Genomic DNA, 27728 nt, shown 5'->3' on the forward strand with positions numbered 1-27728 from the left:
AAAACAGATGTGTTTGACTCAGCGCTGCGCAGGCTGATCGGTCTATTACATCACAGTAACGCGAGATCACACTTTTCTTTATGCTCTCGAATCACTCTCGCGGTACTTTGATTTATTCACCGATCGGTCTGCAGTGTGCTTCCTTTTTGTTACACATTAACCAATGATCTCACGCAGTACACTATGCTCTGTTCTCTCTTATCATGATCAGGTTCTGTTTGTATGTTTTTTATGACAATTCATCAGACAATCATCCCATGTGATGTACATTTAATAAGTTTTAATAACAATGTGTAAATAAACATCCAAAGAACGAGAGACTGCATAGCAGCAAAGTTTTTATTTCATTTAAGCTGGAGATCATGAAAATACAAATGTGCCACAAAGGTTGAAGTGCAATATTACCATTCACTGTAAAAAAAATAAATAAAGGGGAAAGTACTAAAACATTTCCACTTCAAATGTGTAAAATTCAGTAAAAGAGCAACAGTTTCCCATTTAAAACCCACAAATAAAACATCACCTAAAGATTACCAATTGCAAATTCAACACTTTATCTTAATGTACTTTAAAACCACACCCTTTTACACTGCTTATATAAATAAGTAACATAAATATATTCATCTTTAAGTCCCAGTAACGTTAACAGTTTCGTCAGTTAAAACAGTCAACAGTATACATACAGGTTTTTTTCTTAATAATTCATTCTTTAAATAAAAACTTTTAAGAGAAACAAAGGGGTCATGAACTGGCTTATTTTGTTATTTTGTACTGTTCTCTTTGGTCCACTAATAGCATTAGAAAGATTTTTACCCAAAAAAGTCATAATTTGCAAATTAAAAACTTTATTCTAACCTGTTTTTAAACACTGTTTTTGTGAGTGTTATTGTGTAACACTGTTGCATATATAAAAAAGTTTCAAAGCCCCCATCTGTGAATGTTTGGAATTGCACGATATAATGACATAAGGCACCCTAACCCTAAGCCGAGTATATGGAAAACGTGAGCATCTTCTTATCATAAACCTCTTCGAAGAGTCTGCAGCAGGGACGTATTTTGATATGACGCACGATGCACATAAGTTTACATGACACGCCAATCACATTTTTTGATATGACGAGCCACGCACATTGATGGGCTAAATACATGTTTTGACGAGCTTTGCATCATGTGTCCTCAAAAAATAAGTCACCGGCTGCCACTGATAATTCCTTTTTTGATCTTGGTTTAAATAAAAGCTGTTTTTGAATAACAAGGAAGTGTTGAGTTTGAAACTTAGAATTTTTATAGCATACCGACCAGAATACATCTTTTAACAGTGGTTTATAAAATAAATTATGTATGGAGAGTAATTGATTAATTTATGAAGAGATTCTGCTAAATGTCCCTTTCTCACCGGCATGACGCTTATATTTTCAATGTTTTGCATGTGAATTCTTATCCAGTCATGACAAATCATATATTGTTTGAAAGTAGATTTCATTATCACCATTTTGGTAAAGGAATGACATTGAGAGCCATTTTCTAAAATGCCACTGGTCCACAGGTAGGCCCACTTTGTTATTATATATTTGTAACACTAATACCCTATTTTAAACCTAAACAATCTTGACAAAAGCTCAAAACCTTTTAGCAGTAATAATAATAATGCAGTGACAGTAATTTATTAATTTGTGACAAGAGTATGCAGCAAACCATTGACACCTAGAGGCCGTTGATGGTAAAACCACTAAAAGTGTGACACAAACTAAATTTTTTGTGATTTTAACTTAAAATTTGGATCTAACTTGGATTTGCGTCACATAAGGGGTTAAATTAGATGAATACTATAAAATCTATATCAACACAAAAAAAACTGGATTAGACATTAGGTTACACACAGTTTTAAACAGTCCAACTATAGTGTTTCTAAACAACGATTACATAAATAGATGGTTTGAGTAAACACTGTTAAATATACTTGCTAAACAATATAAGAAACAAAGACTATAAGAAACAAGTTTCTGAAAGCCACCAATTTCAATAGTAATTTAATTATTTTATAGCAATGAGCTCTTAAATATCAACGTTAAGCTAGAAAATGCAGCATAATAATAGATTTTAAAATTAAAAGTTGATTATTGTATGGTGCACAGCGATGCAATCTTAATGGCAGTTGGCAAAATAAAAGCTCCGCCTTCTCCAGTCAAAGCAAGCATTTGGGTTAAAGTCCCTACTGCCAAGCTGCCTCCCGCTACAACTGGAGCAGCAGGGAACAGAAAACTCAAGAGGAAAGATGCAAAAGAATTGATGCCCATCCCTAACAGAAATCTGGTGAGCATCGTCAGGATTTTAGTGTAATATGAATCATCTTTAGTCTTCTCACTTTCTCTCATCATCTGCTCCTCATGCATCCATGCATCCAGACTCATCCTTTCAGTCCGCTCTCGCTCCACTCTCTCCCTCTCCTCCTGCTCGAGTTTTATGAGGATCATCTGATCCTTCTCTAGAGATTCTCGCCACCGTCTCAGTCGTTCTGGGATGGGTTTCTCATTCTGTTCCTCTTTTTTTATATCAGACTTGATCTGATTAATCCTGCCTTGGACACGCTTCTTTTTTCTCATTGAATCTTGTCTATCTTCTTTCATGTCTGCAGTGAACGCAGTCCAGCGATCATCAGCCATTTTCTGTACGTCCGCCCTAATATTAATCGTTCTTCTCTCGTCTATTATTGCCTTGGCCTTCAGCATTACCTCCGTCATCTGATTGGTAAAGTGTGTGTTGTCATTCTGAACCAGCAACTTATCCACCATCTCCAGCAGTTGAACAACCTGACATCGGTTTGTAAGATCTGTGTTGTCAAAAGCCATGTAACGCCTCTCAAACATTTCCACGAGGTCTTGAACCTTTTGGTTTTGTCTTGAAATGAACTTCTCGATGGGCTCCTGAAGTTTGTCTGCGTGGGAGAACACAATGATGGTGCGATGGGTGATGTCCTCATGAAACATCTCTCGAATCATGTCCACGGTCCGCTGCTGTTCCTCCGTATAACGCTCGATTGGTATGATCAGCAGAAACACGTGAGGACCAGGTGAAGACAAAGCTAGACAATGTATTAGCTCATGTTGTACTCGCTCATTTGTGAGATCTGTGTCAAACAGACCAGGTGTGTCTACGAGCAGAAGGTTTCGTCTTGCCACCGTTCCACATTCTCGCTTGCACTCTTTGGTGACTGATCCCATGCTCATATCAGAAAGAAAACGCTCTTCTCCCAGGATTGTGTTTCCTGTTGCGCTCTTTCCGGCACCTGTTTTGCCCACCAGGACGAGACGCAGTTGGTTTTGCGTCAGGTCTTCTGCAGATGTCTCACTCTTTATTGGCTCTTGTGAGTTTCTGTAGGACCTCCATCTGTTACTTTGAACATTGTATGGCCTTCTTGGTCCTTCAGGAAAAGAGAAAGGGGACAATATTTATGCATTATGACAGAAAATAAATAAAACGTGTTGATACTTTAACAGTTAACAGTAATAGATTAAATGAGAGCATTAGATGTTCCTGATTCTTAGATTTATCTCCTGAGAAAAAGATTGAAATCTTGTGTCTTCTGTAAAGTTTATGAGAAGATCTTAACAGTGTCTCAAATGCTGCTCAGATCTGCACACTGGCTTCAATTCAGTTTCACTTTTATTGGTAGGATTTCTCAGAAAATAGTTTTGCATCCCGATTCCTGCATCCCACAGTACAATCATTAAGCAAATATGTAACAATCTCATCAATCGTGCTTTAAAGACAGATATATTAAATTATATATTATATATTAATCTAGATCTCTCTGGACTTCACATACTCTTACCGAAATATTCAATTGTCTTATATGTGTCTTTTAGCTGCTATCAAGGGTGCCAAGAGCAACTTTGGGCCCTATGAAAGAATATGAGTTTGGGCCCCTACCACACCCATTTCGCACAAAAAATACAAGCCAACCTAGCTAATCTTTAATAACACAGACCTATGTTTGCTATTGCTTTTGACCACACTATTATCAGTATAGTCAGAGACCTACCATGTCTGTAGCTATAAGATGATTTATTGTGTAAATGAAAGTTTTATAGAAATTTCTCACGTGCTGTAAAGTCATTTTCTAATCAGGGACAAAAAGTTATCATTTCTTAGATAGATAATTTGTCAGAACTGGATTGAAAAAAGATTGTTGTTTTAACACTAAAAGCGGATTTTCTTGTATAAATTGTAAATAAATTCAAACAAAGTTCTTATACTTTATGCTATTTGTCTGATAAAATACTATACAGAAAAATGGTAGCTGGTTTTAGATTGTAAAGTAACCAAAATTGCTGAACCAGCTCGCTACACCAGCTAAAACCAAGCTTGGAGACCAGCAAAAACCAGCTCAGCAGCATATGCTGGTTTTAGCTGTTTTTTCCAATATGGAAATGACTAATATAATAAATTCACAGCTTAACAATAGATTAGCTGTACAAAAACGCATTGTGGAATAAACAGACAAATATAAATATAATAATAAAATATAGCTGCAAGCAGCAATTGCGGGGCCAAGCACCTTCAGCGCAATGAGCACCCAAAGCACAGCAAAAACAACACGACGCAGCAAATGTGCAAAGCGCAGAAAGCGCGCAATACAGAGGCCGAACCCGAAGCAAAGCAAATGCAGAGCAGAACCACTGCAGTGCGGAGCAACAACAGAAAAGATGGCAAAAATATAACACTTGTGGAAAACCAGACAGGTCGAGAAGAACGTGTTAAAGTGAACACAAAAGGAAATCTCAATAAGTGAAAGTAAGAGCTGGGATTTGAACCCATGACCTCAGGTTCCCAAAGCACAGCCGTTACCGCATGCGCCACTGAGTAAACGATTACACCACTGAGTTGGTGTGTCCAAGCTATAGAATAGAGATTTAGAGCTGTAAACATTGATATCCAGCAATTACCAAAAGTGCAGAAATGACAACAGAGAGCACAAATAACTGAAATACAATGTATAGTATGAGATTCACAAAACTTAAGTGAGAAAAAAGTTAAGACAAAATATCACTGCACATGGGATTCGAACCCATGACCTCCGAATCTCATGGCATGTGGTTAACCCGATGCACAACTCAGTTAACACAGCTCAAAGGGCAGCAAAAAAACAGCTTAGGTGCTGCAAGGATTGACATGTGCCAATCAACACAGATGCAGAACTGACAGTGCAGAGCAGAACTAACAGAAATACAATACATATGAGAATCAAAAAGCTCAAGTGAGATTGAAGACAAGAAGATCATTCTGTATAGTAATGCTATACAATGTAATATACAGTCACATTAATTTATAGACAATGTCACAGGCACGGTCAACTTTGGAGTTGTATTTCTAAGAAAGAGAACAGAATATCAAAAATCTGTTCGGTCATTTCTGTGTGGATTGCTCCAAACATTATACGAGCAGTACCTGGCATAAAATAAACAAAATTTGTAAAAGGAGTAGCGAAAAAATCATCTACCATATGCTTTAGAATAACACATGAACAGAATGTTGGAAAATGACAAACGAGGTATCGTTGCAATCGGCATAAACCAGTGAATACAATTTCACAAAGAAATTAATATCAGACAAAGTATTCAGAAGTTATAAGCAGTTCCATAAGAACTGTTATAGTTTATAACCCCTAGGTGGCGCTGTACTCTGACTTCCCAGGTACCTTCAGGATATCATGTCAAAGCTCCTTACTAATTTTTGCGCGGATATGTCCAATAGTTCACAAAATATAACAAATTATGTGAAATTTCAAAATGGCGGACAGGCGGTTCGGTCAAACCCGGCATAATACACATCGGCCGATGCGGCATGTTGTAAGCAATCCATAGACATCAAGATCATAATTTTCTGACAAACAGTTCAGAAGTTATGGGCAAAAATAGCCTATTTTCATATCTCATGACCCATAGGTGGCGCTGTCACCAAATTTGGCATGAACCCCAAGTTCATGGTCCACATGAAGTGTACCAAATTTCATTTCAATTGATCAAAGAATGACCGAGCTACAGCTTCAGAACCATTTTTGCGTCATCCTTGTTAAGTTTGCGCATTTATTACTTTTGAACAAAGATAAATATCAAAATTCTGTTCGGTCATTTCTGTGCGGCTCACTCCAAAGATCACCTGTGCCAAATTTCATAACAATTGAACCAAATTTGAAGGAGGAGTAGTGAATAAACGGAATACTGTACATTTCAAAATGGCCGCTACTGTAATGGGTGGAGTTTTACTGTAAGGTTTTAAAAACAACAAGCATGAGGAGAGCGATCAAGTGTATTCAATTCAATTCAATTCAATTTTATTTATATAGCGCTTTTCACAAGTGTTAATTGTTGCAAAGCAGCTTTACATGAGAAGATGTAGAGGAGAACACAGAAAATCAATAGATAATATAAGAAGTAGAGAAAGCGGTTAAACCGTACAAGCGAGCATATTAATAAAGTAACGTATACTGTAAAGTGCTAAATTAAGCCAAAGTTGGCTGACTCTCCCTGGGATTAAAAACCCTCTAGGAAAAAAAACCCAATGGGAAAAAGTCCTAGAAGGACAAAAACCCTTGGGAGGAATTAATATATATTTATATATATATATATATAGAAACGGTAGGGATAGGAGGCGGGTAAGCGAATTAAACTGGTTTAGCCGGTGGTCGTTGGTCGGGCATCGGCTGGTCATCACGTTGAAGGACAGCCAGTGGATCAGTGATGCAATGATCTTCACAGCAACCGGAACTGGGTCTGTTTGTCTCATGGTCCTCGTGGTTGAGGACGAGACAGGGAGAGAAAAACAGAATTCTATTAGCGTAGGGGCCGTTCGCATGCAATGCAAGTGTCAAACATTATAGTGGTTCAAGTCGGCTCGGTTCCAGACAGGCTAACTATTGCGGCATAAGTATATTACCCATATGAGGTATGTGAGTGCTTTTTTCTGGACAAACTAACTACTGTGGGAAATGTACATTTACTGGACATTTTATGTGAATGCTTTGTTAAAGAAGAATGTCTTAAGTTTAGATTTAAATTGATCGACTGTGTCTGATACTCGAACATTGTTTGGTAAATCATTCCAGAGCTTAGGGGCTAAGTAGGAAAAGGATCTACCACCTTTAGACACTTTTGATATTCTAGGGATAATTAAGTGACCAGAATTTTGTGAGCGCAGTTTACGTGGTGGATTGTATTCTGATAGTAGTTCTTTAATATACGAAGGCGCTAGGTCATTTGAGGCTTTGTAGGTGATTAGTAATATTTAAATTGTATACGATATTTAACTGGTAGCCAGTGTAAAGATGCCAGAATTGGACTGATGTGGTCATACTTTTTAGATCGAGTAAGCACTCTTGCGGCGGCGTTTTGAACCAGCTGTAGCTTGTTTACCTGATTTGCATGGCATCCCCCGAGTAACGAGTTACAATAGTCTATTCTAGAGGTCATAAAAGCATGTATAAGCTTTTCTGCGTCTGATGCAGACAGCATATGGCGTATTTTTGAGATATTTCTAAGATGGAAGAATGCTGTGCGGCAGATGTTGGCGATATGACTATCAAAAGATAGATTGCTGTCGAACATTACGCCTAAATTCTTAACCGTGGAAGATGGCACCACCGTGCAGCCATCTATGGGCAACTTGTAATCTGACATATTATGTTTGTAGCGATTCGGTTCAATAATAAGTATCTCTGTTTTATTGGAGTTTAGCATAAGAAAGTTTTGTGCCATCCAGTCCCTAATATCACTAATGCAGTCTGTTAGCTTAGAAAACTGGTGGGTTTTGCTAGGATGCGACGAGATGTAAAGCTGGGTATCATCCGCATAGCAGTGAAAACTTATGTTATGTTTCCTGATAATGTCTCCTAGAGGTAACATATATAACGAGAATAGGATAGGGCCTAAAACTGATCCCTGAGGTATGCCGTATTTAACGGGGGAGTGATATGACTCTTCCTCATTTACATAAACAAAGTGTACTAAGTAGAATTTTCATAGATCAAGCGGATCAGCAGTTATAACCATTTGAACATTGAATTTTTGCACTGCTGGTGGCGCTATAGAGTTAGGACTAGAGACCCCATTTTTGGTCACATGACTTTTTAAGACCACCACTACAACTGTGCCACATTTCATCATTTTCCTACGTACGGTTCATAGGGCTGCCATAGACTCCCATTGGGGAAGATGAAGAATAATAATACTGACAGTTCCAATAGGTGCCTCAGCACCTTCGGTGCTTGGCCCCTAATAAATAAACAATTACAAGAAATAAAATAATGAACGCAGTATCTATATAAACAAACATGAAGAAGTGAAGCTCTATATAACAATCTCATTTAAATAAAAGGTGCTGAAATTACCTTGGTTCGACATGTTTTCCAGTTTGGGGTGTTTGCTTGTCTTACAGCTCTGAAACAGTGAATGTCAGTGTCAGTTTGCTGTTTTTGAGGGGCAGGACTAATAAAGAAACGAAACCTGGAGCGAACAGATGTGTTTTTGAGAGAAAACAGATGTGTTTGACTCAGCGCTGCGCAGGCTGATCGGTCTATTACATCACAGTAACGCGAGATTACGCTGTTCTTTATGCTCTCGAATCACTCTCGCGGTACTTCATTAGGCGATCTGTCTGCGCAGCGTTTTTTTTTTTAAATAAGCTGTGGTTTTATCCACTCCACTTCCAAAACGTATTTATCACTGTTATTAAAACAATAAGTAAAAATAAAATGTATTCTAGTCAAATTAAGTAATAATCATCGTTCTCCATTGAAATGAAGTCCTACAAGTTCGTTTCGGAGGAGACTGATCATCATGTCCTGTCGATCATTAATGCAGCAGACGCCTACATTTAAAACTGGATGGACAGGTGAATTTGTAAAATAACATTTAACCACATCACACGACCTTAAAGTTGTATACTTCCTGTTACCCGACATTACCAATGACCTCATGCCCTGAATAAAAAAACTGCTCTAACATGATCGGTTATCTCTCATCAATATCAGTTTCTTTTCTGTGTTTTTATGATTATTTATTCGACAACCATCCCATGTGATGTACATTTATTAAGTTTTAATAACAATGTCCCAAAAATGATGTGTATATAAGCACGCAGTGAAGAATAAGAGAGATGCAGTTGCGTAGCAGCAAAGTTTTTATTTCATTTAAGCTGGAGATCATGAAAATAAAAATGTGCCACAAAGGTTGAAGTGCAATATTACCATTCACTGTAAATAAAAATAAAATAAAAGATTTTGGGGAAAGTGCTAAAACATTTCCACTTCAATTGCGTAAAAGAGCAACAGTTTCCCATTTAAAACCCACAAATAAAACATCACCTAAATATTACCAATTGCAAATTCAACACTTTATCTTAATTTACTTTAAAACCACACCCTTTTACACTGCTTATATAAATAAGTAACATAAATATATTCATCTTTAAGTCCCAGTAACAGTTTCTTTAGTTAAGACAGTCAACAGTACACATACAGGTTTTTTTCTTAATAATTCATTCTTTAAATAAAAACTTTTAAGAGAAACAAAGGGGTCATGAACTGGCTTATTTGATTATTTTGTACTGTTCTCTTTGGTCCACTAATAGCATTAGAAAGATTTTTACCTAAAAAAGTCATAATTTGTAAATAAAAAGCTTTATTGTAACCTTTTTTTAAAACACTGTTTTCGTGGGTGTGTCGCATTGAGGACTTTGAAGTAATCACTCACTGCTGTTATTGTGTAACACTGTTGCATATATAAAAGTTTCAAAGCCCCCATCTGTGAATGTTTGGAATTGCACGAGGCATTTATATCCTCCTGCAGAGGCGGACTTTTGCATGACTATGATGTCATAGTCACACACATTTCAAAACGTAAAATGTACAGTGGCAGCCTGTGATTTCTCTTGAGGGGTGCGAATTCAAATGATGTGTTCACCCGTGTCGTGTGTTACTCTTCATGTCAAAATATGTGTTTGTTGCATCATGTTAACCATGTACATTATGCATCATGTCAAAATACGTGCCTGCTGCAGATGCTTCAGAAGGGTTTATGATAAAACCGTTCACAAAATACTCACAAGACACTAACTTAACAGTAAACTCGATTACACATGAAATTAAGTGAGTATCTGGCAAACGTGAGCGTCTCTTTTATCATAAACCCGTTTGAATCGTCGGTGGCATGAGCGTATTTTGACATGACGCTTGATGCACCCAACACATATTTTGACATGACGAGCCACACACACACACAAGTACGTTTTGACAAGCTTCACATCGTGTCCCCTTAAAAAAGACGTCACCAGCCGCTACTGAAAACGTTTATATGAGTCGTATTGATCTTGGTTGAAATAAAAGCTGTTTTTGAAATAACAAGGAAGTGTTAAGTTTTGAAACTTACAGAGCATTTTTATAGCATACTGATCATTTTATGGGGTGGTCACACTAGAGTTTGACCATGCAATTTTTTTTGGCGTTTCTACGATTATGGTCCTGGAACGCTTCGTCCATCTTTTTTTTCAGTAGAGGGAGCTAACGGAGGTTTCACAGGTCAGAGTTCACCAGACTTCAACTTTGGAACGCAACAAATGCAAAATACGTTTCCGGTCTCAGGCATGCATATCAATAGAAGTCAATGGAATGAAAAGCGTAGTGTGACCGCCCCTTTACTGAGGAGAATTCTTAGCTCACGACCCCTTTAAAGAAATAAAATCTCAGAATTTTCTTAAATTCTGGACAATTCTGTTTTCTTTCCAAAGTTTAACTTATTTGAAATAAATAACTTTTAGACAATAAATAAACACTGAATAGTGATCCCTGACAGAAACAGCAGTGCTCAGTAATAAAATCTCCCCAATTATCATATCAGTGTTATAGAAGATACTTAAGACGTTTAAGTTACAGTTTTCTAAAACCTTTTGTTTCAGAATGTAAACATTTTAAAGTTAAAGGCCAAGTGTATAGACTTAACATTGATGTCACTAAATACATCTGACTAGCATGATGCACATTACCTCTAGCTGAAACATACTTTACGCAAGTACAAAAATGCGTCGTAAGCATTTTCTTGTGTTACAGTGCTGTTTTGCAACTATGCACACCAGCGCTCGAGTAACATGAGCTCAGCTTTAGAGGTTTTACAGTAACTCTTGTTGCAGTACCGGCGATGTACTTGCGTTCAGTATGTTTCGGGTCTGTGGTCTGGATGTGGATGCGTGTGAGTCATGTGTGAGGTTATATATATATGATGGTACACTAATAGCTTTACTGCAATGTATTGTTGTCGAGCTCAATGCGAGAAACCATAGTAGACACGAGTTTCTCCAGGTCTTTGGCTCTTTGTTTGCCTGTCTCCAGAACCTCCTCGTGATTGGCCTTCTTCTCGCTGTCATAATCCATGACCGCCTGATTGGTAATGAGAGACAGAGCGAAAACTCGCATTCCACAGTGACGTGCAATGATGACCTCAGGAACGGTGCTCATGCCTGTATAAAACAAAACATGCACAGAGACCGAACAATATTACACATTCAGTTCATTTGCACAGGAATGTATGCTTAGCTCAGATTTGAATATTATCAAATGAGTTTATCCCTGTGCCCCAGACTCATGCCCACAGCATCAGCACCGAGGAGGCGGAGCATTCTGCATTCGGCGATGGTCTCAAAGGACGGCCCACCCAAAACGCTGTACACGCCCTCCCTCGTGAACGCCGAGAAGCCCAATTCAGCTGCGACATCGTGAGCCAGCTGCTGCAGTCCGCGGTCATAAGCATCTGACATACACGGGAACCTCACCCCAAACCTAAAACACAGACACGAAGAGTAAGACAATAATACCATGCTATAACTCACTAAAGAAACATTGCAGAAAACAACATCTCACCTGTCGTCATTGGCTCCCACTAGTGGGTTGTTCCCAGCGAAGCCTGGAATGTTGATATGATCTTTAATAACCATGATGTCACCCACTGTAAAATCCTGATTCAGTCCACCAGCGGCATTGGTCAGGATCATCGTCTCTACACCCATCAGCTTGAACACCCTGATAGGCATCGTGGTCTGTCAAAAACAACAACCATTCTCTCTTTAGACATAATGGCCCTCATTTATCATTCTTGCGTAGAAACGGGCGTATATGTTGGCGTAAGATTATGCTTACACTCCTCTCACCGCCTGATTTATGAAACTGTGCGTACCTCTGAAATTCAGGTGTAAGCAATATCTGCCCTTCATAAATGCCGCGGCTGAAAACGATCGTCATTAGAATAACACGCCCATATAAATTCAAGTCTCCGCCTCCCCCACGCCCTCATTTTACGACATTGACACACGGAAGACAGCAAAGAAAAGAAACCAGGGAAGTGGAAAGAAACAAAATTGTTTTATTTGGGAGTTTAAAGAGCGGGATTAAAGACACATTAATAATTGCATGACATTTTGTAATATTTGTATTATTATTTTTATTATTAATGACGCTTAATTGATATTTTGAAGATTATTTATTATTATTATTATTATTTACTGTTGCCTACATCTAAATTATATGTCTGCTTAATGGTTCGGTTAAGTTTTTTTAAAATGTAGTAACTTTTATAGTGTGTTGTTCTGTATTTACATACAGTTGTTTGTTAGCTAAGATCCAGTTTGATACGGAGCTCCGGATATAATTCAAATTAACAATTTGTTTCCACGACATCCACATGTTTTACTAAGCTAATTCATAATTTGAAGTAATAATACTTGTAATAGTAATTACAAAATATTATTATAATTAATTCCAAGGAACAAACTGTTGAATATTGGGAACAAATTTTATATTTATGGCCATACTTTAGACTAAATAAGAAAAGGAAGTGTTCATAATGTAGCATAAAAGATAATTCGTGGCCATGATTTTTTCCGCATGTCATCATGATCGGATTTACGGCTCCATTCAACACAAGCATTTTACCTTACCTATTCATCTAGTGGTGAAATTGTACTTTGCAATCAAAGGAACAGATTGGGGTAATTTACCATTATGAACTACAAATTTAAGGAAAAGAAAGATTTATTGGCTTTGTTCAGTCAAGAAGAAATAAAGTTTTTTGAGGAAAACATTCCAGGATTTTTCTCCATCTAATGGACTTTGGTGGAACTCATCAGTTTACAGTTTCAATGCAGCTTCAAAAACTCTAAACAATCTCAACGGAGACATAAAGAAATATAGAGAAACCATCATAATTTTCACAAAAAAAAAAACTTTTAAACCACAACTTGCTGTGTGATGCACAAGCGACCTTATTTACTACATAATTATGTGGAAAGTTCACGCGTTACATATGTAAAACAACTTCACACTGGTGGACCATTTTAAACAATAAACTAAACACAAAGACATTAATTCATAATATTTCACATACAACAACTTCTGAACGCTCCTCTTTCTCCACACTTGTAAACACTGGAGCGGTAGTTTCACATACATCATGCGTGACCTTTCCACTTGATTACGTAATATGTAAAGTCACGCTGGTGCGTCACACGGCAAGTGCAAGACAAGAAGTTGTGGTTAAAAAGCACTTTTGGGGGGGGGGGGGGTAAATAAGGATGTTTTCTCTAGATAAGACATGGGGGAAGTAAATTATCAGAATTGTTTTATGAAAGTGGAGTAATCCTTTAACACGTAAGTCAAGTATAATATTGTAATCTTTAATCCGCTAACTAACTTGTTATTATGACTGCTGGATAAATAATTATATCAGGTGATTCATGACCGATTCAAAGTTCAGCTGCTGGTGTTTGTAAAGTTGTAAAAACTACACATTGTGTTTACATTTCACACACACCTACGTCACGTCATTTCAATAAAGATGCTATAAATACACCAGTGAACGACACACTGTACTCGATTCTGCTTACGACCAACAGGATGTCATTGGTTTGTCATTAAAGAGATACCTTGAGGTTATGTGTTTGCATGCATGTAAAATCACCTTTTGAATGGGGTATCCTTCATAGAGATGAAACCTGCCCTTCATGCACACACAAGCCTTTCCTTTAAGAGTACCAAACACCAACTTTCCAGCATGGCCATGCACTAAACACACATCACACAATCAGAAGATACATATTAACATCAAACAACAAACTGTCAATTACATTTATACAAATAGGGAAAGACGCTATTTTATACTAATGGACTAATACACAACTGATACATTACAAAAGATGCAGATCTTTACAGTTTTGTATTTTATATGCAGCTGTGTGTGAACTCACCGGTGCTTTGAGGGAAGTTTGGGATATCGTTGTAGTTTATGACCTGCTGATCTTTCAGCATATCTGCCAGTCCACCGAGACCTGAACCACACACGATTCCCACTAGAGGGCGCACTGAAGTGTGAGATAACAGCCAATCAGCTGTGACCTTACAATCCTCATAGCTGTACCTGAAACATACATAAGCCAATCCAGCATTATGATTTGAAGTCACAGCTTGAAATATGAATTCTCAGAGAAGGCATTAATTAACAATATAAGTGTTTAGATTTTCCTAAACCTCTGATCATTTTGTTTTTTAGATGATCTATACATGCGTTATAGCAGGGCCGTTTCTAGACGTAGGCGACGCCTAGGGCACCACCAAGCTATAGTAATAAACTATAAAACCAGTGGTTGTCAAATTTTTTCGGCGTGCGGCCCCGGATTGTGTACAGTGGCCCCCACTTTTGCCCTCCGTGGACCCCCAAAGAAAATTTATGACATAAAACATTGCAAAACATAAATTAATTAAACAAATTGAAAAAAAAAACATATTAAAATATACAACAAAGAGCTGTTGATTAGTAGCCTTATTTTTCTGAGGTTTAATTACACAGAATTCATGATAAATTAATGTATTTATAAAATGTCAAAAAACTGCCCCCCACACAGTTTGAGAACCACTGCTATAACTATAGTAAACTAATCACAGTTTTATTTGTAGTAAGTAAACACAAGTTGACTATGTTCTCACCATAATAATATTTTATTTGTAGTAAAACTATGGTAATAAATAGGGATGCTCCGATCAGGATTTTTGCAGGCCGATACCGATCACCGATTTGTTGTCTTCGTGATCGGCCGATACCAATGCCGATACCGATTTTTCAAGCTGATATACAAGCTCACTGATGACTGTAACTTTTAACATTTTTTTCTAGATAAAGTAAAACCACAGATGTTGCCTTTGTTATATTACTTGCAGTAATTAGGTATATTATTGTTTTAATAGAGAATAATCAAATAAATTAGCACAACAAATATTTCTTCTGCAAAGAGAAATTTAATAATTTTTATAAAGGCTTATGTCTGTAAAAACTAATGAAAATAAAACAGTTAACAGTCTTTACTGTATTAATTAAATATACACGCATTCGTATGAAGTACAACAGTTCTTTAGTGAAGAGCAGATAGTGATTTTATTGAGAGATGAATTAGGTTACTGTAGCTTTAAGACTTGACAGAGATCGCTCTGTTCACGTGCACTGATGACAGGCTGCTGTGTGTGCGCGCGGCGGGTGTATGCAGACGAGAGTAGCTGTGAGGAAAATTAAAGTTTAAACGCTCAAAACTTTAAAACGCATGCAAATAATAAACTTTTGACACGAGGATGCAATTGTCCGCGGTAGATATGTGTTGTATACGCTGTTTGATGGGGATGTGAAGACGGGTCGCGCTGTTAGGACCGGACCGTGTCCTCATAGAAAATACACATATCTCTGTAAAGGCAAAGAGAGAAATGCAAATCTACACGTCGCTCATCAGCCACGGGTTATAAAAATGCTCTCACTGCGTAAAAATGGTCTCTACGTGCAGCCGCATTGAGGAGCCATATGATGGCAGACAGAAGTAAACAGAAAGATCGGTTCACGAGATCGGCCAATTTAACAAGGGCCGATCGAGTCATTTAATGCCGTTATCGGCCGATACCGATCTGCGGCCGATCGATCGGAGCATCCCTAGTAATAAATCTGCTAAAATCATTGTAACTACAAAAATAAAGCCACGGTTAATTTTCCTCATGATATTAACTCTTAATATGACTCACATTGGTTATGAATGAGATGCATTAAAGATTTGAGTGTTACAGGATCACATGATTTGTGTTGTAAGTATGTAATACAGCATGTATAATTGTATGATCTTGTTTGGTGGGGTGCCAATATTGGTTTTGCCTAGGGCGTCAAAATGGCTAGAAATGGCCCTGCATTATGGATGTGAAAAAAGGACACGTTTTTAGGAGACAACATACTTTGTAGGAATTCTGTGAATTAAAATGCACAAATCAAAGGCAACATTTAACATTTGTAGGCGCATTTATGAGGAGAAAACAATGTTATGGATGTGACGTTTCTGAAATTTGCATTTATTTTCACCATGAAACATAACGATAAAAACAGTTACAAATTTAACCAAGACTTTGCATGAGTATTTAAACCACAAAATATTGACATCAAAGATATCAGTATGCTTAAAAACTTTAGGTAAAAACTTAACTTTTCGAGATAACCTTGAGATGGAATTGCACATTATGTCTCTTGTAAGATATATTGAAAAGAGTAATGCCATACATACAGTCAAATAAAAACAGTCTGCACAGAAATGTCCAGAACCAGAGCCCAGTAAAGTATGAATGAATCTAGTCTCTGTTGTCTTCATTGTGTTGTGTCGTGTTGTGTTGTGTGTGTGTAAGCTGCACTGTCGGTTGTGTAAACATTAACAATGAGAAATATGGCGTGATGGCAATACAAAGTGTGTAATTTAGTCAAGACTAATAGAAACAGGTTCATATTCATGACAATCCTGCAAAACGTGTTTTTTGTTAGTCTGAAAGGTCAAACTCTTTAATTACAATGTACTTAAACAAGAATAACAACTTCTGAAAAACAAAGTAGTTTATTTGGTGATAGAATTGTCTAGTATCCTGTACAAGTTCTCTTTTAAAAAACATTTCCTATTTTTATAGTTTTTCTCCTGATAAGAAAAGGTCAAATACAAATGCTTCTTTCTCTCAGAGATTAATAAAACTATATAACTGACCTATAACACATAACAGTCGTGTACGGTTTACTCATTTGATATCCTATCTGAAATCAAATAAAGAGACATCAGCTCCTTTTGCCATTTAGTTTAACAAATGGAAAATTAGATTATGGCTTGATTTTTCATTTTTGGTCAACAAATCATTTCATGGGTTCTAGATTTTATTTACGCTTGTGGTCGGCTCTAAAACGACTGCTTCATCTGATTGGCCAAACCGCTGACTGGCTTCTTTGGGTCTGGCAGAATAAGAGTCCTTCAAGTTTGCGCCGCTAAGAAAGACTCACAGTTTGTTGTGTATGATTTGAGAAGATAAACTGTGATGGAGGTAAATGGACATCGACTATTGTTGGAGCTTGAGTTTATCACTCCTCAACTTGATCTTTGTTTTTACCATTGTTAGCAGAAATCAGTATGAGAACCTAACGCGTTGTTACAAGTTTGCAGACGTGCATGTCAGACTATGCATAGCAAAGGCGTACAACCTACACACGACTATAAATCCCACTTAACTCTATATAATATATTTGATGCGCAGACAGTAAAGCATATGGCTCGGGAAACTGGCTTTTGACCCGTTGTCGCTGGTGCAAATATGCCTTTTGCCGAAGTTGCTATTCTCTCTTTTCCTATCACATCGAAATGGCATTTATTTTTAATAAAAATAAAAAAGGTTCGAAAAGTGGAAATAAAATGTCTAACAAGTGCAAGAATAAAAGTATTGGGTATGGGGTCGGTGTAGGGATGGCTTTTAGTCTCCCAATAATGCAGCATCCCTTTAATAATTTTAATAAATATAATAATTTACTGTTATTATTGTGTCATGCCAATCTACAAAAATTATTATTTATTCTTTTTACACACTGTACATAGTGTATTGCAAAAAAACTAATAGTCAATAGAAAATGTCTAAATTTTTGTTAGTATTGTGTAAATGGCATATATCACTACACAGTATTTTCAAAGTGTAAATTTACATCTACCGCTATTTGCACTTAGCCGCTGCCTTCTATTTACCCTTTACTAACACTACAGCAGGGCTAGTTAACTGCTGGCCCGGGGGCCAAATGCGGCCCTCCAATCATCTTTGTCTGATTTAAAATCAACGTGGTTACTTTTACCTTTCCACTTTACATGACAAATAACGGCAAAAAAAAAAAAAAAAAAAACGGAAGAAGAGTCGAAAATGGAGTGCGTGGGGTGATCTGCGAATGCATAATTTTCGGATCCCATTTTAGCTTTGGATGCATTTAAAAATAATAAACTTGTGTGAAAACACTGCATGTCGATCAGAAGTGATGTATTTAGTGTGTTCCAATTAAAACACTGTGTGCGAAGTGAAAATAATTTATCCTTTTTTGTTTAACTTTAAACTTGAAACCTTTAAAAACTATTAATTACTGATAAGTAAATTATTAAATATAAATATATTTGTAGATTAAAGGCTCTTGTGCTGGAATGACCTTCTCTTTGATATTGACACATATCTACGATTAAACAGAAATTTCATTATGACTGCCACTAGGGGGCGAACTCCGACAGTCGTGTCCAAATGTAGTGTACAATTTAAAGGCGGTTTAGCATATATATATCTTTAAAATTTAGTCATTAGGAAAAGACTGACTTTATGTCATGAATAAATGTCTCTGCATTACAGTTAGTGCTATACAAAAATACATGTGTTAATTATTTACACTTGAATTTTTTTTGTGCAGTGTTCATAGTTGAAATATTAACATTGTGCTCTTGCAATGTCAAGCTGCAATTGTTTAAAATATTAAAAAAAAGAAAATGTGTTTTCAGTTGGTGTGCATCTTTTTGAAAATGCTCGTATTGTTGTGTAAGATGCAAATTATCCAACCTTTATAAACCAAATAATACACCTAATTTTATATATATTTCTTCTGAGCAATGTAAACCTGTGGTTTGTTATTTTATACTCCTTTTACTATGTTAAACTCTTTATGTACCTTAAATGCCTAGGGTTGCTTTGATGTAAAGAATTATAATCATTGAGATAGGAGTATATGCATGACAGCTCTTAAATTTGCATTAACAAAGTGACACATATATGTTTTTGTATTTACTAGTTTATTAAGAGTAGAGAGATTGATGCATGTATTAGATAGAACAATGCATAAGGGATACATTACAGTTTAAAGCATGATTTAAAGACCTGTCTTCGTGGGTGAAAGCGCAGAGGAGTTCGGGGAAGAACGACAAAGAGACTTCGTCATATATTTAAGATATTAGGGGACTTTCCCAGTAGACGTAAGGATCAAAGGCGTGCCATGAGGCCCTGAATATGATTCCTGGAATTCGGACCTGAGACCGTGCCTATAAATTGATGCTGGTGCAGAACTTAGGCAGATCTTGAAGGGCAACATCCAGCATCTCCGTTGTCTGACATGTCTGAAATCTTGTGTGCTCTAGACTTAGTACTTTTTAGGCTTTGTATTTTTGTCTTATTACTTTTAGTTAACTTGGTATTTTTATTTCTTTTCTTTTTCTTTTTAAATTCGGCAAAACTTATAATCGCAACTAGCTAAATTGTATTAATAAATTTTATAAAAGACAAGAAGAAGTGTGTTTGCGTGAACTTAGCTCAAAAAAATCAACCACGGGGAAGTCTTCTGACAATTATGTGAGTATAATCTAATCTGTCGAATTCTACCTTATTTAAGGTAATGTGGGATTGGAAATAATTGTTAGATTTGACTGTCCTTGCCTAGCCCTGAATAGAAAGAACAGGCAAAAGGTACACATTTTCGTACCATAAAACAGTTTATATATTAGGTAAATGTAAAAAATATATAAAAGGTAAAAATTGGTGTAAACGTTTGGCCTGCATCATATTTAAAATTTTAAAGTCTGGCCTTCTCGAAGAAGAATACATGAAGACTCGAGTTAAAAACGAAATCTACTGAAGTTTATGGGCCAAGTTTAGGGTCCTTAGAGACCTCTGTGTGTCTGTTAAGTTCATTATCCAGCCCTGCTTTTAGGTTTATTTAAATCTCCGACCGAGTAAGGAGATGTTCTGCTGGGATGCTTTCTTGCATCATCAACACGAGTCAGAGGGCGCGCATTGTACGTGATGAAGCCCACACCACACACCGGGTTTTTCCGTGTATACGTAATCCACTACCACGTGCATCTCAACACGCGGAACATCTTTTTATTAATATAATTTGTAATCGTTTATTATCTATAATTCTCTTTTCTTTCACTGTTAAATTAAATGACCTCTTTATATGACCTCTCTTGATAAGGACCGCTACGAGTATGAGTTAAGCGCGTTAAAGCTGCTCGACAGGTTATCGTAATTTGAATGGTCATCTTCCTTGTAGTACCAAAATAACTATACAAAACTATACACAATAGCTAACAGACACCGAATCTATGTATTATGTAACGTTATGTATAAGGTTTAACCCGTAGATCGTAAAGGTAAATAAAAGCGACGCATGAAACTTACCGTGTAACGTTAGAAGATTCAGGAAACATCGAGGCTCGATTCTCTCTCTGACGTCACTTATAAATGAAAAAGAAACGTTAAGATGCGCGAGGTTTATATCGCCGGTGCCGGTGTCACGTTAAACTTCCGTTGATCTGTGTGTGTATCCGCGTCCGTGAGAAACCCTTTATAAAACACCCTCACATCACTCACATACGTCACGCGCGCTCATTGGCTTACTGAGAGGGTGTGATGCTTTTTTTATGCATTAAACCGGAGGCGTTGCTAGACATAAAGCTCTACTGCGGCACATGCCCTCTATTTTTATGAGTTTTTTAATAGCCTGCTGTGTGCAAGATGTGTGAAACACTTCTATACAATTTTCTTTGCTTCCTACACTGAAACAAGTTCTGGCAAAGATAAACATGCATTTAAAATATGTAGGTATCACCTTCATATACTTAACATTAATAACATGTTTGGAGGCATACATGGCATAAAATGTTTGGAAATAATGACAGCAGACAAAATATTTTCTTGCACATTTGCATTTTAGATGATATAATGATAACAATGATTAATAACTTATTTTTACAATAACAATATTTCATTTTATTACCGCTAACTTATTAAAATAATCTCAGTAATATACTGCCAACTGTTTTTGTAGTGTCCTAGAACTAGTGAACTATTGATTTCATATCTGAAAATACAGAATAACAATAATTTTTTGTTCATATTTTTTTCAGCAACAATTTAATTCTATAGACTTGGAGGTTTTCATGAGATTTTTCCTGGAATGTTTAAGACCTGACTGGGTGGGGATGTAGTTTGTCTTTCCTAAACTCATCATCTCTCCTTTTTGATTCCATTTCCCTGCTATGCACAAGACATTTCTAATGTCCATCTACAGTAGCCAATAGTGATCGAGTTAAAATAAGATTATCATTAATATTTAAAAACTTACTGTATTTGTGTAAAGTTAGTTTTCATAAGATAACTCAATCACGTGGCGTCGCCTGGGGCACATTCAAGTTCAAACCTGTGTGCAACATTTTTCTACGTGTCCAGGTTGAACGAAACCGGTGTGCAAGGGGGTTTGAGATTCATTGGCCCTGTCCCAAATGGTGCACTTAATGCACAACGATGCCCCTGCATCAAATATTTAACAGACAAAACAGAATGAACAAATAAAACTTCTACAGGAACGAAATCACATGAATTACACTGTAATAATGTCTGTAGAAATTACAGTATTATTACTGGCAACTAGCTGCCAGTAACTTACTGTAGATTTTACATTTATGTTATTTACTGGCTACAGTTTGTTTAAAGTTAAATGAACATGAAACATTTTCAGTCTTTATCTTCAACAGTAAGTTACTGGCAACCAGCTGTATAATTACAGCTAATTTTTTTACAGCGTATTCATGTAAAGTTTCATATGAAGGTAAAATTGTTTGCAGACTTGGAATGCTTTTGGCAATATTTCAGCGAAAAAATCATGCCAAAAGTGTAAGCACATAAAAACTAAGGTAAGATGAATACAGTTCATAGTTATTTAGCGTAAATATGAAGTTTCCGTTTTTCCCCGTTTTTTTTACGCTTGCAACTTGATTTACACCTTTACATGCATATTTATTTCATGCTTGCAATGTCACATACAAATTTTATCCTGCACATACTAATCTTTTAGACATTCTTTTAACTTCATAGTTTCACAAATAAAATAAGCAAAGAGAAAAAGATAAATACAATAAAAACATGAAATATGCAAAGAAAAAATGCATCAATGGTATTACAACAAATATTATATTTCAAAAATCTGTCACTTTTTTGTTTTTAACCAACCCTAGGGGTTTGAGAAATGCTTTAACTTCAATTAGGAAATGTATAAAAAAGGAAAGCTGCGAGTTAGAGAATATTTGTTTATGAATATAATACAATAATGTTATAATGTACATTAATATTATAATGTAATTATAATGTTATTCATTGGAATATTAGTTGTGCCTTCATAGCAACAAATTATGTCTTTTAACTGAATAGATTTGGAAATGTCATGGTGCTTGCTTTCCAAAGGTTTTGAGTTTTGTCACAATTTATAAATAAATGAGTCAGTGTTTCCTTTTTATTCCAACAAAATGAGCAAGAACTGTCGACATCCATATTTTTTGCCACAGTATCATTCATAGGATATTTTATATAAGATCTTAAATTGAATTTCTTTGGTCTTTTTTGTCTATTTTATCTATTTTGTCGAATATGTTTATTATTACATTTTTTGTTAAATATGCGTATTTAATCTAAAATCAAATCAGGTCCTTTGAGAGGGTGTGATGCTTGTCTTGAGCACTAGTCTGTAGGACGTTACACAAAACTCTAGAACCATTCAGCGACTTTTTAAAAAAGCGATTAGCGACAAATGCAGCAACTTTTTATGTCGTTGTTGGAGACTTTTGAAGTGAATGCGTCGTTCACCCTTCTCTACGAGCAGTGTAAGGGGGACTTTAACAGTTGCTGGATTACACATACATTAACAAGTAGTTCTAACTTGCGCGCGCGTCATCACAACAAAAGTTATGGTTCAAATCTTAAAAACGAGAAATAACATGCATATAAACATTCACCACGAGAAATGTTGCAAACTATATTGATGCAGAAATGATTAATGAGACGCATAAACAGTGCTGGGCAAGCTACTTGGAAAATGTAGTGAGCTAAGCTACCAGTTACTTCACATTAAATGAAGCTTCACTACACTGAAGCTACCCCCCTGGGAAATGTAGCAAGCTAAGCTACATAAATAGTAGCTTGCTACATCCAAGCTTCTTTTAACCAGTTTTATTATGTAATTATTTATTTAGTTTCCATTTAGCATTTTGGTAATTATAGGCTATACAAGCATACCATACACTCTTAAAAAAAATGGTTCTATATCGAACCAGAAATGGTTCTATCACCCGCTTCATATATGGAACCCCCAAATGGTTCAATATAGAACCACTTTAATGGGTTCATTAAAAAGAACCCCAAATGGTTCTTTGAATCAAAGTTAGATGGTTCTATTTAGAACCATTAAAGGTTCTTTATTATTATGAGTAATTTATTATTGATAAGAAATTATAACCGATCTAGAAAATTATAAAAGTTTACTATTTATTAATTGTATTATACAGAAATATAAATCTATAAAAATTACTTAAAATCACATCTCTTTATTCTGTATTAGACAGCAAAACTTTAGTTTACATTTAAAATGTCTCATTACATTCAACCATTTAGTTATTTAATTATTTCCATTAAGCATTTTCACTTTTTAATAAACATACATACGTTTATATATATATATATATATATATATTGCATCTCTGTATTAAACAGCTAAACTATTAATTACACTATACATAAAAAATTTTGTTCAAGTTATTTCCCTTACGCATAGATACTGTACAGTATAGGCAGTACTAAGTTTTAGTAACTTTTACATGTGTCTGAAATGATGAAAAGAAATCACGGTAACACTTTACAACAAGGTTCATTAGCCAACACTAGTCAGCTACATTAGTCAACATGAACTAATAATGAACTGCACTTATACAGCCTTTATTAATCTTTGTTAATGTTAATTTCAACAATTACTTATACTTTATTAAAATCTTGTTAACATTAGTTAATGCACTCTGAACTAACATGAACAAGCAATTAAAGCTTAAATTTTTATTAACTAACATTAACAAAGATGAATAAATACTGTAACAAATGTATTGCTCATGGTTTGTTCAAGTTGGTTAGTACATTATCTAATGTTAACTAATGAACCTTATTGTAAAGTGTTACCGAAATCACAATGCATTTAAAGACAATTCATGAACAATCTATTAAATAAAATGACAATTTACACAAGTTGATTTTACATTTGTTTTGTACAGGTATTAAAACTTAAGCATATATTTTATAAATTAATGTCACTGTGTGCTTAATGGCAAAAGGGTATTGAACATTGAGGAGAAAAAAAAAAACGCAAACAGTTGTCACGGAGTGACTATGCGGGGCGGAACCAAAAGGAGAGTGAAGAGGTTCCGCCCGGACCGGTTTGTACAGACACCGGCACTTCCGGGTTCCCCGGGAATCCCCGCACTCACTGAAACAAGGCACAGCTGTGTGAGTGACATGGCGAGCGATGGTTGGGCGAGCCACGCCATGGAGGAGGATATAAAGAGAGAAGGTAGAAGTTACTGTAAGGGTCGCAGAGTCCGAAGAGTCCGCAGGCTCTGCTGATCCGGCGACCGCTAGGTAGCGGGCGGAAAGAGTGCGGGGCTGGTCCGGGCAAAAGGACGGCGTGGTTGTGTATAGGAAGTTACTTGTCAGAGTGAAGTTTGATCGCGTTGGATATACGCTGCAGATGCCGGCTGGGTTGTTAGTCGTTCGGGTGCTGAAATACGTAGTTCTGCTACGGCTAGGAGCTGTGGAGAGAGAAGAAACACTGTTCAACAGTCAAGTAAGAACCTCTTGAAACGGAAATACACAAAGCTTTCTTTAAGTGTTGTGCTGTGTCCTTGTCGTCCGTACTCACCTTAGGAGGGTCTTGGACCTTTGTGGATGCCATCAGGGGCCGCCGCGACGGTGTGTGCCCAACCCACCCAGATACGCTCTGTAGCGGTGTTCCAGCTGGAGTCACGTGGAAACCCCTCCAACGTCCCTGGCTCTGTAATACTCCCCCTGAGGGCGAGAAGCGAGATTTTTAGATTCCCTTTCCCATTCCCCACTTTAGTTTTAAATAAAGTTTCTATTTTTATATTTTACTTATCTCTGGTTTGTCTGGTCATTGGGGTGCTTTGGGACCTCCTCGAGGTGGAACTAGGAGGAGCGTGATCCGCGACAGGGGCGGTCCGCTTCTCCGACCTGGGACACAGTCATTCCACAGCCTGTGATGTCAATGTCTTCCACATATTAAGTTCACATTGTCCATTATAAAGTTGATACTTTCAAATTTGAGAAGATCAGGAGAGCCATTGAACACTATGGTTGGTGTGGGACCTTTGGGATCCTGTAAAACAAACATTTCACCTTTTAAGTGGTTCTTACCAATTAACAGAAGCCATCAAATAGACTTAAAATTATCCCATAATAACACAAATAAAGTATGACAACTAGGCAAGCGACACTCACGAAAAAACAAGACTCATAATAATTGATGTGGAGCTGTATGCTATTTAAGGGTAAACAGAGTAATATTTTTATATTTACATTGAATGTTACTTTAAATAAAGTGCCTCAAATGCTAACTAAATTACAGAAGACTATACCTACACTATTTACACAGTCAAGGAAGCTGGGATTTTCTTGAAATAATGCTGGCAATAACATAAGTGCAGCATTCCTCACCAGACCTACAAAGATACAAAGTATTGTACATTAGGTACAGAAATCAATTACAGGGACATTTTACTCAAAAAAAGAAAACTCATTCACTCACTCGTTATTTCAAACATTCACACTTTTTCACAGCTTTCTTTCTTCAGCAGAACACTAACACAAAAAAGATTTTGAAGAATGTCTGTAACTGAACAACTCTGCTAGCAATTTAATGGACACAAAACCAATGCAGGTCAATGGGCACCATTGTTGTTCGATTACCATACTTTTTCAAAATATCTTCTGTTGTGTTCTGCTGAAGAAAGTGACGACAATTTTAATTTGTGGGTAAACTTTAACTCTTTCTCAGCCAGCGTCTCTTAATTAACAAGTTTACTCTTCAATGGCAAGGAAAAAGTTTATACTAACATTATTTTCATATTTTCACTTATATAATTTATAGGTGCTAGAACCTTTACATTGACAATGCAAATAAGGCTACTTTACACTGGACAAAGAACAAACACCTTCTGTGGTTTCCTCTCCAATGAGATTGGCGTTGAGATGTTTTTTACTTCCTTCTTTTGCACTCCTGATGATGTTTGGGGCCATTTTATTTAGAGATGTTTCCATGTTCTTCACCAAGTCTGTTCCAAACCTCATTGTCATTCCATGCAGCATCTTAAAACACAAAATCTTTATATATCCACTTTCAGACAAACAAGTTCCTTAAAGTCTACATTAACTTGAGGTTGCAATTGATGTATTTTTCAAAACACAATGTTCAATAAAAAAAATTGTGTGAAATATACAGAATTTAAATTAAGTCCTCAAACACTTTACAGTCTTTAATGCTAAATTCTAAATGAAATACATACAGTAACATTTATCATTAAAGCTACAAAACACAGATTTCTTTTTATTTTCTCTTTAATGAACATTAGTGACGAAGTCTTACAAGGTCCTTTTAAGCACCTTACCTTTTTGCATCAATGGGGTTTATATTTTAAAGCCAGTGACTGTCTGACCATTTATTAACCATGGTTATCTGTGGGGGAGAGGGAAAAAGCATAAATTACACTTCACAAACCAAATACACATAAAAACCTGAACACGTTTGGTTTTTAAAACATTTGAATGTTAAATGTAAGTGTCTCAACAGCTACCATCACATTAATTATTTGTGTGCATCACAGAAAACATGCATGTATAGACTTGTTGCGGATACAAACGCTGCACTGCAATCGTGCATTTATAATACAGACCAGCAGAAAGTTCTTAACTACGGCCAGCAGTTTCCACTTTCCTTCCGAGTTTAGCTCCAACCCTGATAAAACACTCGTGAACAAGCGAAAAATACTCACGGAATATCTGTAAAACTGCGACAAACATTTACAAATAATTTCCCTTCTACCGTCTTCCACCCGGTTCCTTTGACCACGCGCTTCACTGAAATTTCGTCTCCTTACAACACAGCTGTCTTATTGTGCTTGGCAATTTAATTTAAAATGACAAAGAAATAAAGCAGGACTGTAACGTAATTCATTAAAACCCGGAACAAAATGTATTTAACAGAGATTTTATAACTGACGGTTGACGAAGCCCGTCAAGTGCTTCAACGTTACCAGCAGTATTTTTTAACTGAGGTAAATATTATAAATGTAGCTTCTAGTATCACTATTAAGCACAACACATACTCTAACAAAATAAATATTAATTAATTATACTAAATGTTTCAGTAATATCGTTTCAAAAATGTAAAGTTTACTTACCTCATGGTACAAACAAGCAGAAATGCCGGTCCGGAGTCCGAACTCCCCACCTCAGT

General features: G+C 36.4%; 2 protein-coding genes and 1 long non-coding RNA gene across 3 annotated transcripts; all 3 read right to left on the reverse strand.

Moving 5' to 3' along the window:
* Positions 1-321: 321 nt before the first annotated feature.
* On the reverse strand, positions 322-8531 carry LOC129443256 (uncharacterized). The gene is made up of 2 exons (XM_073857760.1): positions 8387-8531; positions 322-3421 (listed from the first exon to the last, which is right to left on the reverse strand). Exons 1-2 carry the CDS (start codon positions 8397-8399, stop codon positions 2118-2120), a joined length of 1317 nt encoding a protein of 438 aa, XP_073713861.1. The 5' UTR covers positions 8400-8531; the 3' UTR covers positions 322-2117.
* A 628-nt stretch (positions 8532-9159) lies between these two features.
* On the reverse strand, positions 9160-20720 carry LOC141351209 (purine nucleoside phosphorylase-like). Its single transcript, XM_073857788.1, has 6 exons — positions 20564-20720; positions 14287-14456; positions 14001-14104; positions 11909-12084; positions 11637-11827; positions 9160-11508 (listed from the first exon to the last, which is right to left on the reverse strand). The coding sequence occupies exons 1-6, from the start codon at positions 20590-20592 to the stop codon at positions 11288-11290; spliced, it is 891 nt and encodes a 296-aa protein (XP_073713889.1). The 5' UTR covers positions 20593-20720; the 3' UTR covers positions 9160-11287.
* A 2964-nt stretch (positions 20721-23684) lies between these two features.
* LOC141351206 (uncharacterized) lies at positions 23685-27133 on the reverse strand. The gene is made up of 5 exons (XR_012359446.1): positions 26881-27133; positions 26428-26581; positions 25856-25935; positions 25119-25592; positions 23685-25008 (listed from the first exon to the last, which is right to left on the reverse strand). It is a non-coding gene; the product is annotated as an uncharacterized lncRNA (long non-coding RNA).
* Positions 27134-27728: the final 595 nt, after the last annotated feature.

The sequence above is a fragment of the Misgurnus anguillicaudatus genome, chromosome 2 (genome assembly GCF_027580225.2).
Source record: "Misgurnus anguillicaudatus chromosome 2, ASM2758022v2, whole genome shotgun sequence".
NCBI classification, from domain to species: Eukaryota; Metazoa; Chordata; class Actinopteri; order Cypriniformes; family Cobitidae; genus Misgurnus; species Misgurnus anguillicaudatus.